The 14,911-nt window shown below is 33.3% G+C and overlaps 1 protein-coding gene across 7 annotated transcripts in view; it reads right to left on the reverse strand.

Annotated features, from left to right (window-relative positions):
• The window catches only part of LOC145286001 (uncharacterized), a 273,253-nt gene that overhangs the window by 183,685 nt on the left and 74,657 nt on the right, over positions 1 to 14,911 (reverse strand). For 3 of the 7 annotated variants that reach the window (XM_080134598.1, XM_080134595.1, XM_080134594.1), the window contains exons 2-4: positions 4,609 to 4,741; positions 3,695 to 3,778; positions 3,002 to 3,273 (exon numbers count right to left, since the gene is read on the reverse strand). In XM_080134598.1, the coding sequence (XP_079990724.1) occupies positions 3,002 to 3,273; positions 3,695 to 3,778; positions 4,609 to 4,732 (480 nt within the window). In that variant the 5' untranslated portion in view covers positions 4,733 to 4,741. Of the gene's footprint in view, positions 1 to 3,001; positions 3,274 to 3,694; positions 3,779 to 4,608; positions 4,742 to 5,496; positions 5,662 to 10,630; positions 11,096 to 14,250; positions 14,559 to 14,911 lie in introns of those variants that run through there. The other 4 variants (XM_080134599.1, XM_080134593.1, XM_080134597.1 and 1 more) reach the window with 4 other exon arrangements.

Genomic DNA, 14,911 nt, shown 5'->3' on the forward strand with positions numbered 1-14,911 from the left:
TACAGCTGAAAACGAGCTGGCTAGAACAACGGACAGAACTGCCAACACAATTTGGCTGTGGCAGCTTGTAAACAACATCTTCTGCATTGAAACCCGCTTCGTCCTTTGGGTTTGGAACAAACACAGGCTTGTCCGTTCCTACCTTCCCAGCAACTTTTTGAAGGAAAACACCTTCAAACTCAAAGTCCTCCCCGTTGAGAGTGTCAACCCGGGCAATATAGTTCACAGTTCGTGATTTGCCAGCACATTTGACAACCACAAAGTCACCTTCGATTATTGGGCTATCCAGATCAATATCACCATCACTATCTGATGACACATCATCAAATTCAAAATCTGAATCATCAGTGTCACTTAAACATGGGGTTTTAGATCTCGGGGGACATGACTTTTTCCCACCAGCATTGAACAAACACTGCTTTGTTTTTGTTAATAGGCTCCTCTTTCTATTTTCAGAAAGGGCTATCAGCTTCTGTCGTTCAGGGCTGTCAGTCAAAATCTTTGAGCTGCCCTTTTTGTGACCACCTCTTCTTGCCTTTCTTGGTGCTGCTTTCGGAAATGCTGAATTACAGATGGTGAAATGTATGGACGATGCATGACATCATGTGAGCTAGATGAAACACAAGACCCAGATGCGGATGGTTGCATAAGATCATCTTCTTGCTGTTTTTGTGGTCGGACATCATCACTGTGCATGGGCAAGACTGCTCCAGGAACCTCACCTGATGGTCCTACATCTTCCACAGTAGAATTTGCCTCAAGGCTTTCTGCAGCCACATTTTGCTCACGGTCAGTTGGAAGAGAAGGGGAAAAGTCAATTTCACTAAAGATGTCCCGGTTAAATGGATGAATGCCCGAGGCTTGGAATCCAGCAGCAATGTTCAATGGTGCCATGGCAATCATCTGGGCTTGGTTCACTAGAGCTGGGATTTCATCTATTGTTAGTTTTCCCTAGATTGGACCGTAGCCACCCATCCATGGCTCTGTTGTATGCTGTTTTGAAGGGTCCATACACTGACCGGTCGAGCGGCTGGAGACGATGGGATGTGTGTGGTGGAATGATCAGTAAGACAACGCCATGAGATCTTGCTGTGTTCACAACATTCAAAGAAATGTGTGTGTCATGGTTGTCGAGGATTAAGAGGATTTTCTTTCCTGGTGAGCATCTGGTGTGCTTGATGATGTGATTTAAATATTCCACAAACACCTCTTCATTCATCCAGCCACTTCGTGTTGCCCTCCCTATGCACTGTGTTGGTCCACCTCTGATGAAGTGATCTCTGTTGTGGACTCTGGGAAAGATGAACAGAGGAGGCACGACTGATCCAATTGCACTCACAGTGTACACCACCGTTACCAATTCCCCACGTTCAGCGGAGGTGATTGAGCCAACTTGTTTCTTTCCTTTTTCTGTGACAACGGCTCCAGGGTTTTGAACGGTGGTGCATCAGTGTTGTAAATGTCACTTGGTGAGAACTTGTACTTGTCCATTATCTGACTCAAGTTGTTGAAAAATTTATCAACAACTGGGCGGTTGAAGGCTGTGGCACGCCTAAAAGATGTTGCTTCTGTCACTCTAATTGCCAGGTTCCGCTTCAGTGTCATTCGATCAATGTTAAAGTCCTCTGCAGGCAGCACTCCTCACACTCTGACCTCCAGTAACAGCAGCCTGTTCCATAACGTATGTAGGAGTTTGTCCACGATTTGTCTTTCGCACGTAGTGGCGCATGTCTGGTGGGCTTTTTTTCTGTGAAACACACAAAAAAGACAAATGAAGTTAACACAATAAATCCGATAATGATGTAGAATATTACTAGAGTGAACTAGTTGATTCAGTGGAGTTCCTGGCATAAGTCTGGAACATTGAACAATGAATGCCAGAACAGCTGGCATTTGTAGAGAGGCACCTGCCTCTCCTGGCATGTTTAGCCAACCAGGCGCCTCCAAATGGAATAACCCACCATGCCTGACTAATTGTAGGCTAGTCCATAATGGTGGAGAGGGGAGGTAAGTGCATTCTTGATTCTACAATGATAATAATAATAATGTTAAAAATAATAATGATAATAGTAATAATAAAAATAATTATTATTATTAGAATAACAAAGCGCCTGTACAGCATGCAAATTCCTATCCAAGCACGGCTTACACATCTTAAACATTTACCAGGTAACCCATAGATCTAATTCTTATACAAGTAGAGCATGTAACTTATACAACATGCATTTTGAATTCACTCTATAACAGGCTTACTGATGTGGTTGCACATTCATCTGTTTCTTGAAAACGTGTAAAAAGACATATGGGGCAAGTTGAGCCAGTGGCACAACTTACCCCATTAGCATTGGCTCAACTTACCCCATTCTGACCTCATTGAATTGTCTGTTCAAATGCATGCATCTCATGTGTGGTGACTGTAAAAATCTTTTACAGGTATGAAGGCAAGTAATTGAACAAACAACTACCACATATTATATCTAATCAAACTATTACTACACACAAGAAACATGCACTCACCTCTGTAACGCTTTATTTTACTTTTTTGGCCCGAAATCTAATTTTCTTTTACTGCATCAACCTCCGATATTGGTTCAGCAAAAAAAAATGGTGGAGATTAAAGTCACGTGATCAGTTGTTTATAGATTGCATACAAACTTGGATTGGCTTAGTCAGTTTTGGTTAAAAGGGGGTGGCTCAACTTACCCCTATGCTCAACTTACCCCGACTTCCCCTACCATCTTCTACACATCGTCATAGGCATAATAATAAAAATTTACATATTACATAATGCTCTATTTATTAACTGGTATTCCTTTAATACATAAACAACAATGGGTAAATTATGTTTGGACTCAGAATAATAAAGCAAATCTTATTGTTACAAAAAAATCTTATAAATATAGAAGAACAATATTTACTGCATGGACATTGTAACAATGTTAGAATAAGGAACATACCAGTAAAAAATAATTAAAGAATTTTCATTCTTCTAAAAACTTACTTTTTCTAAAAACTCCATTGGTAATATTTTTCCTCCACAAAAATTGTGAGTATTTTCTAAACATATAAGCTTGGTTTTACAGGAATGCACATCCTCACCAGAATTTATTGCCATCTTTAATTGATCAAAATCCAAGGTACCATTTGTCTGATTAGGAATAATACGAGGAAAAACTCCTGCCAACTGTGCAACATTTCCTTGTTCACACAAAGCGATGTGAGATCGATCACCAATAATCATTTCGCAACCACGTTCGTCACAATGACACATACCTAAAATTTGAAAATTTTTCAAATACAAAGAAGATTTATTTAATTTCCTACAAAAGTTAATCAGTTATTTACACATGAAATAGAAAAATAAATGTTATATGCACTACACAGCTTTTGGGTCGATAAGCCCAAAATGTCTGACTCTCACCTAACAAAGTTTCCCTTTCCACTAGTAATAATTTATATCTTTATCTATTAAATAATATTTATTTTGCTAATTAATAAAGTTTGACCATATTATGAAACAATAAATTTCCTCAATGTTGGATTATATCAAATTACACCATGAAAACCTAATCACTAAAGTGTCAAATAAAAAAAATCTTTGTTTTTCTGTAAAAAAAAGCTACAGTTTTTTTCATTCCGTAATTTCTGTTATTTTTTAATATAACATAAGAAAAAAATATGAAAACTGACTTACATGCAATCAAATTTGCCATGGTGCCAGAAGGAACGAACAACGAGTCTTGTTTCCCCAAAAGTTGTGCACATCTTTTTTCTAAAGCTGTACGTTAAGAACAAAAATAGTTGTTTTAGGTGTGATCTCAGCCATAATAACTTTATGAAAACATATAAAAATTATGGAAATAACAGTTGAGTAGAAAGAGACTAGCAACATCTCTTCTGATAGAAAGGGAAGATTATTCTCCTACTAGATATCTAATTTTGCCAAGAGTGCTCTGTGTGGCACCTTATTCAGATGTAGCTTCATCATAAAGTATAGTTGACCCTTATCAATTAACTGGGAAATTTTCATGAATCCCGCGAGTGTCATCCGTATAGTTCCAGTTAATCCATGAACTCTTCCTAGGGTTTTCATAACCATGTATTTTCTGAAAGTACTTAAATAAGTACTTTTCATTTTGCTCAAAAAGATTACAACATTATCGTAGTACCTGAATTAGCATTTGTCATTGATAAAATAGAAATGTAACGTTTTGCTTTATTTATATAACTTGAAAATTATAGCAGTTAAAAAAATAAGAGTAGAAATATTAAGGGGTTCAGGGCTTGGAGTAGAAGTGCATATAGCTTCTCATTGATAGGATTCTGATGTATTTCAATTAATGGGCGCTTTATTTGCATCTTCTCTCACCCAATCAATGCCGAGTACATTGTTGGGCCCTACCTCAAAAATTGAACACTATAAAATGTAAAAAGCAAATAAGAATAAAGAATATGGTGTTATGGTTGAGCATAAAGATACATAAACTTTCTCATTCAATCCCATGAAATGCTGCTAGTATAATAATAATTTATCAATGAATTACAATTAAAATATTTCACTTTAAATTATTTTTTTAAGTACCAAATGTTTTACAAGGAACAACTTACCTTTAATTGTTGGATCTTCTCTATAGACGTCATCTCCCACCTCTGCATTGGCCATTGCCTGTCGCATAGCTTTATTTGGTTTTGTGACTGTATCACTTCGCAAATCCACAATATGAGTTGCCATTTTAGCAGACTATTTAAAAAGTAAAAATAAATGATTAATGTCATATGCCGAGAAACATTGTCATTCTTTTGTGGCACTGTAATGTTATGATCTGTGTAATATTTCATGAAGGTGATTATTTGGTGATTCTTCCTCCATCGTTATTTTTTGGTAAGAAAATCAAGATGTTCAATCAACCTTTTGATCCAACAAGTCAGTGGTTGTTAAGAGCACAATAAATGTTCTCAGAAATTAGTATTGTTTTCAAGATTTAAAAAAAGTGTTTTTGTAATTTACAGCAAGTTTAATAATCCAAATTAGTTCAAATAAAAAAAAAAAATCGATAAAAAATTACCAATTTATAGCTTTTGGATCATATTAATCTAAATATGACACAATATATGTATGTGTGGAGGGATTACCTTAAAGATATAGTTATAACACATTGGTTCCATTAATTTATTGATTTATAAGTAAACGATTTATCATATTAATAAAATATTTATCACAATCTAATTTTATTTCAAGGTAGACAAACACAAATAAAACAATGCATAAAAACACAAAAATTATACAAGAAAAACATTAACAAGATGTTTTTTCCGTATTTTGAAAGTTGAAAACTTCTAAAAGTTGGTGAGGCTTCACTACTCGGTGTAGTTTAACCTCATACTGATTACAAAAACTACAGTGAATAAACAAAAAAATCTAATAAGAATTCAGATTCTAGAAATGTTTCAATGTTTTCGAAACAAAATACAAGACTTCTTCATGTTTAAACATACCTTCAAGGCTGTCACGTTAAAGTAAAAAAAATGGAACACGAAACTGAGAAGTCAATTCAATTGGTAAGATAAGATTTCTATTTTTTGTCCTTTCTTTTTATCTCCTCTTATTTCTTAAAGTTCAAAGGTGAATGTACGGCTCGTTTGAAAAAGGAGGTCATTTTTTTAAATTTTCTGTTGTCTTTCATGCTAACATGTAACTCATACTGACCTGAGTCAAAGTTAATGAAAGCCATGTGATTAATTTAATTTTATGTAAAAATTACCTTTTTTTATAGTTATCATTTTTATAATGCTATGTGTAGGTCAGGGGCAGATGATATATTTTTTGTCATATTTTACTAAAAATATGTAATGATTATCGACTATTATTTTGTCATAAAATACTATTAAATATATTATAATATATGACATCTATATTACATTTTTCTTACTCTGTCTGTCTGTCTGTCTATCTGTTCCACTTTTTCTCTGAAACTACTGTGTCGATCTTGCTAAAATTTTGTATGGACATTTGTGTAGTAAACTATCACAATATACATGTGATACAAAGTTAAGGATTAATAGGAATTAGTATTTAAGTTCCACTTTTATCGGAAAGTACAAGGCCCATCTGGCTGAAATTTTGCACGGACCTTTGCTATAATAAAGTGCAGCGAACTAAGTATTATTGGTATCTGTTCGATGCATAATTAGATATTAACATGAATTTATAGGGATTAGTATTTAATGCAAAAAATAAGCACACATTTAACCATATTCAACCATCAATTTGGTATAAAGCACGTACTCTAAATCAACAAGCTAGAACTTTTGCCCGTTTTAACTACAACTGAACTAACTATAACTAACTATAACTAACTAACTATAACTGAACTAACTATAACTAAACTGACTATAACTAAAAGTCTAGTTTTTACTATAACTGTAACATAGTGCATATGGTGTGCGTGTGAGAAATTCAGCTGCAGCCATAGTGAAAATATTAGCAGCAGCCATCTTAGCACATATGCAAATTAAGCAAGTGTGCACGCTCTGACGTCATGGGAAGAAGGCGAGAATAATAGGCATAAAAAAGGACAGCATCTGGACCAAAGGAAGCGATCGGACGCATTTTGACTTTTGGGCAGTGAGAGAGAAAATGCACTGCATGGTTGAACACATGGAACGGCAAGCAATGACAAAGACATGAAAGAGAGCCTCGACAAGCATGTTCAGTGCATGAGTGATATTTTGAAACACAGTGTCAGAAATTACTGGAATAAATGTTTTTTGTATTCACCCAGAAAAAAAATGCTGAGTCATATATTTTGTTTCTGCGATGGTACAACACAACGTGTGAGTCCAAGTGGTTGAAATGACACGGTTAAAGTGTAATGGACACGCTACATAACATCAGTGAATATTATTACATATATTTTATATTGACAGTAGCAATAACCAACCAAAACTTCATAATTAGGATAAAAACATGAACATACTTTGATAGAAGAAAGTGTAATATTCCTATCCCATGTGTCACCGAATCACCCGACAATCAGGTGTCATCACCAACATCTAGACTTGCGGGGCACAGGTCCAGACTATTTTTAGAATTTCAACCTGGCAACAATCAAATTAACTCTTTCATTTTGCGTGCATAGGCATGCACACAATCAAGAAGACAGAATTTTTATCCCCCTTTGTCAGAAACATTACACATAGAAAATTAGGACTGAGGGATAAAGAAGGCGAAGCAAAAGTTATGCAGCTGCTGAAAATGCATTTACAAATGTTTTTCTACTCTCCAAGAAAGCAATTACAGTGTTCCCATTGGTTGAAGGATACAGAACTTTTAGTACTATGACTTTAGTTGCACACTGTTCAGCCTCAGTGAAGGGCGTTTTTTGGTTGGACTTTGAAAAGGAATAAAGATAAGATTACTTCTAAAAATAAAAATAATTAAAAAAAACATTGTTTTTTTTTTTAAAAGAAATTAAAATTAAAAACGTTTTACAGAAAAGAATACAATTTTAATAGACCTTTTTAAAAGAAAAATAATATTGTAAACTAGAAGTTTTTAAAGAAAAAAATAAAAGACAGAGATTTTAAGAGACAAGCTGAAAAAGCAAAGGACAAAAAGAAGTTGACGCCAATGTTTAGCATCATCATTGTGGTGCTTAGGCAATGACACTACTCTTGTATATTTATATTTGTGTGTACAATACAAGTTTGTACTAATTGTAATAATACTGTTTTGTTGAGGCATAGTAAATTGTAACAGTGTCATATTATTTGATTAAATAATTTATTTAACATATAAGAAAAATATAATCATGTTCAAATATGTACAAAAACGTTTGTCTCATTCCTATGCCAAGTAGTTACATTTATTGCACGTATGAAAATAATTCCATGATTCTATCTCCCTTACTAGATAGAAAAGAAAACATTGTTCAGATAATTGTTGTGTACAGTCATTTGTTGATTATATCTTTTTGATCAATGAATTTCACGACTACTTGTTGTGTTATATCTTAATTGTTTTGGGATAAATTGATGTGAGATATTGTTTGTGTTAGTTTGTCCAGTTGTCATCATAAGTGCATGTATGCATATATGTAATACATGGAGACAAAGTGTTCATTGGGAATGTTTATGTAGAAACTCTGAGTGAAGCTTTGAGAGGAGTAGATGTAAATATTTTTTCTCAAATGTTATTTGGATGATTTTAATAAACGATTGAAAACAGTGGACAATTGACATGCAAAATAAGGACAGTGTTGGAACAGCCTCTTCCAACCTCTTCCACATGTGAAGACTGATAATGATACTATTTAGAAAAATGTTCTTAGCAGGAGAATGCCAGGAAGGGGGAAGGCTTTGTTAACTATTCTGTATTTTCCTTCTATCAAAGAATGTTAATGTTTTTAACCTACCGTCAATATATATATATATATATATATATATATATATGAGTAATAAATGAAATTGTTAAAAGATACAATCCTTATGTAAAACCTATAAAGATAGTATAAGCTCTACCCGGTTAAGAGGAGTAATTTATATAAATTATATATTAAAAAAATCTAAACTTTATAGGATTTTCCAATTAAAGACCATGAAATAGCATTTGGCGAGTTAAAGACTAGTCCAACGTACAATGATCTGATGATAAGAATCCAGGATGAAAATCCGGAGTTGAAGTATTCTTAGAAGAATTCTGCATGTTCACAATTCACCTATTACACTTGGATATACATGCATGTCTAAATATCGTTGTGCACATTGTTTGTGGATCATATCCATTATTGTTGATGAAGTCTTTTAGGATATTTGGAATCTGATTTTATTCAATATTGCTGGATGGCGAGCATTTCTTTTAGAGTTACTGTACATGCAAACAAAACGATTTCCAAATTAACGGACTTTAAATACTCATTCCAACCAATGCATACACATACTTGCAATTCAGATAAACATGGCCTCACATCAGTGAGGGGAGTTGGTACGCATAAAAAGCTGTCAAGAGATTAGCCTCAAAACAGTGCGTCTTCTTTCCTGATGACCTGACATTATCTGAATACTGAAGTATAATCCCCCACAATTAAAAACAGCCTATAACTAATTTACGAATGGAATAACTACAAAAAATAGGTGGAAACAAAACCATCCATATTTTCTGAATACTCGACACTAACTGGAAGCTGAAGGGATATATTTCACACTTGAAAACAGTCGTTTGAATAAAACCCACTGAACAGACAAGTCGTCAAGCATTTTGTTTCTTCCTTTCCATTATATATATATATATATATATATATATATATATTATATATACATAGTCTTCCAAAAGTAATGCCACCTATTTTTTATTCTCCAGAATGAATCAGAGGGGATTGCAAATCGCACGACCAAATTTATGCATTCATGAGAAAGTAACTTCTGTTATAGACATATGTCAGAAGCGTGTTTATTTTGAATTATACGCTACTAGCGACACCTCTTGGGAATGACGGGAATGTAGGATCAACAAGGGCAGACAATAGACTTTTCACCCTCTAAAAAAAAGAAAAATCCTTTAAAATTAACACATTATAGCTTTTCGGGGATACTGAAAACGAAAATAATGTTTACACTTCCAGCAAACGAGTAGTTTCCAAGATATGAAGAAATGTTACTTTTAAAAAAGTGGGGAATCACTTTTTTTATAATAATTTAGCGTTTATGAGCACCCACTTTATGGCCTGTTTGTTTAAGAAAAAAAAGGGGGTTTTGCCATCTTTTTTTTCAAAGTCGAGTGTCTCGCCCTCCACCCAAAAATGTAAACACAGACTTTGTGTTGGGGAGGGGTGGTCAACGTGTGGATACTCGTTTCACGCAAAATTGTGTTCATGGTACATTGCTCCCCCACTTCCGCACCCAAACAGGTGGCCATAAAGTTGATGCATTGAGTCGATTGTCTGCTCTTGTTGATCCTACATTCCGCACCCAAACAGGTGGCCATGAAGTGGATGCATAGAGTCGATTGTCTGCCCTTGTTGAACCTACATTCTCGTGATTCCCAAGAGGTGTTGCTAGTAGTATCATTCAAAATAAACATGATCTCAAGTTTTTTTCCGATAAAATGTGTCATAATATTTGATTATTTTAAATTAAAAAAAACAAAAAAAACTACACGATTGATTTACGTGCTTTTTGGTATATGACATCTTCATGTGGTGAAAGAAAGATTTGAGAAATCAGAAAGATTTGAGAAATTTATTTTTTTATATGCCCAATTGTAGACAAGCACCAATACTTGTACTATTACGTATGAATAGAACTAGTGCAACATCAAAACTAATCCACAATGTGCTAGCAGTGTCAGAAACCGAAAAATGCGTGAAAAAAAAATTGAATAATTTAACCTCCTATTTTTACAAGCTTATAACTACTTGAAAAATATAATTCAAATCCTAATTTTTTTTTTCAATTAAAGGAGCAAAGACCAAATTAAAAAAAAAAAAAAAAAGGTTTAATAGCAAATTACGCAATATTTGTTTCTTTTTTAATCGGCTTTCTTTAAAAAAGATTTGAAGAAAATCAACGAAATTTTTCTTCCTTCGAGTATAAGGAAAAAAAAAATCGATATAAATTCCAAAAAATCACTTACCTAAAAGAAAAAAAAAACAATTCAATGTGTGGTTCCATTCTTCATTGTTAAGAATTTATCCATATTTATATTTTAAATTCCATTTATTCTTTAAATAAAAGAATTTTTAAACGACTATTTGAAAAACGCGCGATCATGGAAACATTTTTCGAAAAACCAGAAGTAATCTTTCTCCTTGTTTTGAACTACGGATGAACAAAAGGACATAAAAACCAAACGTTCGCGTTAGGCGTGTAGCCATGTACCTGGAGAAATATGTGTTCCCATAGTTTAAAAATAGTCAAAATTTTACTCATAAGATTATTCCTTTAAAAAAAACAAAAAACACTGTACTTGTGCATTTAACGAACCAGACGTAACTCAGCATTTGCTCGGCTTTGTCCGACGCATGACGTCAACGGCCGGATTAAACCGAGCATTGCCGATAAAATAAAAACAACGCTACAACAAAATAACTGTACAATGAAATTGTAAAATGTAGAAACATCCAAAAATAAATAAGTAAAAAGCAAAAACCTACCTTATAAGGTAATCTCCAAAAATACCGTTAGGGCTTACAACATGGCCGCCAGAAGAGTCACGTGATCCGGTTGATCCAAAACATGAATCGCCGTATTACGAAACCGGAAAACGCAAATTTAAAGCAAACTTTGACAAACAAGCATAATAATTAAGTACAAAAACAGTTTTTCAATATCATAATAATAAATAATTTATTTAGAACGGTCATTTAATTTTTTGTTGAGAAACAATCACAGTTTGTTTATTTTTTAAAACAGTGTTTATAAAAAATATTTTATTCAGAGTTTTTCATAAAAATGGTATTTAAAACAAGGTGTTCATTTTTTTTAAGATGTAATGTTATAAAAATATGATGTAAAAAAAAAACAGTTTATATTTTTAATTTTCATTTTATAAATTTAGACAGAATAGATGGAGGCGATGCAACAAATTAGCTCACAAAATTTATTTGGGCCGACTCTTTCACGCCACATAAATTCATTTAAATATGAAGTGAAGAGAGCCCTTGATGTACCGAATTGACAACGAAGTTTTTTCTTCGCTCGAATCCACGTATTTTCAATAAGTTGAGTATTTATAGTCGCGTCGTTAGGCTCCACAAAATTTCTTTCGTGGACAACAACGTCAAAGTCAATGTCTGCTACGGTTGCATAAGCGCTCCACCCATCGCTTATTATACGAGTCCCGGGTAAGATCCATTGGCGAATTATAGGGACCAGAGTTTCACGTTTTCTGTCTGGAACCTCGATCAAAAGGCAATTCTTAGAGCCTCGTTCGATGGCGCTGAACACCCAATGGCTACGTCGGACAGTTCTTCTGTGATATTTCCGAGGGTAAAAATGGCTTTCATCAATTTCAACCTCTTTTGGGGTCCAGGTCTCATCTACACCCCCCAATTGAATTGGGTTTTGTTCAATGTACTGAGTGCACACTTCCCTCAAAAAGTTGCACCAGTCACTCACTGTGTTGGCACTCACCTCACTTTCTGTTGCCATAGTTTTTTGTGGAAAATCCATGCTCCACATATACATAATTATTACAATGGTTCTTAGATTGAGGTTGCTTCTTTGAAAAAAAGAGTTCGTTCTAATTGTATTACGATATCCATCGTTTCGGCAACGCCATCTCCAACCATCCTTGGATTCGGAATATCGAGCCAACATGCATGGTGACCCACAAATTTGACAATTGCATGAATTGGCTATCAGACGTCTCTGTGCAAGCCATGTCAATATGTGCACGTCATCTGGCATTGCTAACATTAGCCGAGACAATGTCATAGTTTCGCCAAGTATAGCGTTATTGTCATGAACACGAGGAACGAGGAACAAGGGTGATACGTTAAGGGCTATTGATATTTTTGTAATTCTCTGAGGTAGGTAGCAGTTCCAATTTCAGGAATCGTCGTGGTTCAATTACAGGAATTGTCATGGTTCAATTGCGTTCCGTCGACCACTCGACCACTTGTTTGTTCTGAATAAAATACTTTTTATAAACACTGTTTTAACTAAAAACAACCTAAGATTGTTTCTCAAAGTTTGCCTATTTTTATAACAACATTATATCAACGAAAAATTAAATACAAACAAATTGTGATTGTTTGTCAAAGTTTGCCTTCAAGGCTGCGTTTTCCATTTGCACGATTCATGTTTTGGATCAACCAGATCACGTGACTCTTCTGGCGGCCATGTTGTAAGCCCTAACGGTATTTTTGGAGATTACCCCTTATAATTAATAAATGTGTAGTAATTTCATTTATTTCAATATTCATAAACAGTATCGACTTTTTTTTTTTAAATAGCATTTTCTTTTTAAATGACGACGTTTTACTGTTATGTCTCACTTTTATCGACTTTTACTGTTTATGAATATTGAAATAAATGAAATTACTACTTAATTATAATTTTATCGACTTTTTAAAAATTACTAAACATTTATTAATAAAAAAAATGGGTGCTGATTCGCGCTATATGATATATATATATATATATATATATATATATATATATATATATATATAATGCTATTTAAAAAAAAAAAGTCGATGAAATTATTACTAATAAATGTGTAGTAATTTCATTTATTTCAATATTCATAAACAGTAAAACTTATAAAAAAAGTTGATAAAAATTCATGATCGTTTAGTTACTATGGCAACTAAAACATGTCCTTTGCTCATACGTAGGGAGAAGTTAGTGTTTTTTTTTTATGGTGTTCGGCAGGGAACTCAAATCGCGACCAGTACCCATTACGTTTTAACAAAAAAATGTCCGAAAATTAAAGAAAATACTGAGGTAAATATAGTTTCAAAACGAGCCTCCCACGGTAGTGCACAAGCGCCCCCGAAATGACTTTTAAACGATAACCTCCCCTCCCCATGTTAAGAATGGCTTTCGAAATTATTTCAGCGCGGTACCAAAATTACATAAGATTGTGTTTTTTTGTTTTTTTGTTATTTTGTAATAACACAAGAATTATTTAAACTAAATTAATTCGGTATTCCGGCATAAAGCTCGAGACAATAGTCTCTAACCCCCTTTCACAACAAAAGGAACTAATTTCCATATACACCGCTTTTGGTTACTATGGGAACAGTTAATTTTTGTGATGATTCGATTTTTAATAATAATGATGAATGATAATAATGATGATTCGATTTTTAATAATAAACAATATACAGGACATTTTAAAAGTAAAACAATATTTGTTTAATAGTAATTATTAAAGAAAAAGTTAAAATTTGACTTTTTTGGCCTTTTTTTATCTAAAAAATGTGGTTTTGTCTTTGAATTTGGCCTTTTTTGCTGAAAGATTTGGCTTCAAACATTTATTGTAGCCTACAATATACAGGATTTTTTATTTATTAATTTTTGTGATTCGAGGAATAAACCAATAAAATCTATTTTGTTTTTTTATTATTGTTGATTTTTTTTTATTATTGTCGATTTTTTTTTATTATTATTGTTGATTTTTTTTTTAATTATTATTTGATCTGAAAACCCGCACAAATTATTAGTACTGCCGCTAATTAATCGAAAAATCGTACGCGTTCTGCTGCAGTGCTGCACTTATGGAGAAAATTGTTGATGATGTTATACCTGCAGCAGCTGACCTGTGTTTTTTGGAGTATTCTCAGTATTCATATTAAGCAATGTAATTCTTTGTTATCGGTGGTGGTGGTGGCCATTTCTATACATGCAAGCAAGCGCATTTAAATTTGTCACAAAAAAAGTAGTTTTTGGGATATTAATCAGTGTAGTTTATTATTAAAAATAAATATTAATATTTAAAATAAAATAAAATGTGTTTATTATTAAAAATAAATATTAATATTTAAAATAATAAAATGTGTTTATTATTAAAAATCGAATCATCACAAAAATTAGCTGTTCCCATAGTAACCAAAAGCGGTGTATATGGAAATTAGTTCCTTTTGTTGTGAAAGGGGGTTAGAGACTATTGTCTCGAGCTTTATGCCGGAATACCATTAATTCTTCTAAATAAAATTATTGCTTTCGTTGATAATACGCGTTTTCTTTCTTTATTTTTGTTTCGTGGCACAAAAAGTGTTAAAACTAGAGTATTTTTTAAATAAATATTTGGTTTCGTTTTTCGTATCTTGACTTCGTGATCAAGTTTATTTTAAGTAAGAGTTAAAAATATTTTTTGGGGGGTGCATCATCATCTCCTTCAAGAACGGTAATAAAATGTGTTTTCAATCGATATTTATTCAATAAGGGACCAGTTTTCCTACTTAGC

The sequence above is a fragment of the Euprymna scolopes genome, chromosome 10 (genome assembly GCF_053919585.1).
Source record: "Euprymna scolopes isolate OS-2025 chromosome 10, ASM5391958v1, whole genome shotgun sequence".
NCBI lineage: Eukaryota > Metazoa > Mollusca > Cephalopoda > Sepiida > Sepiolidae > Euprymna > Euprymna scolopes.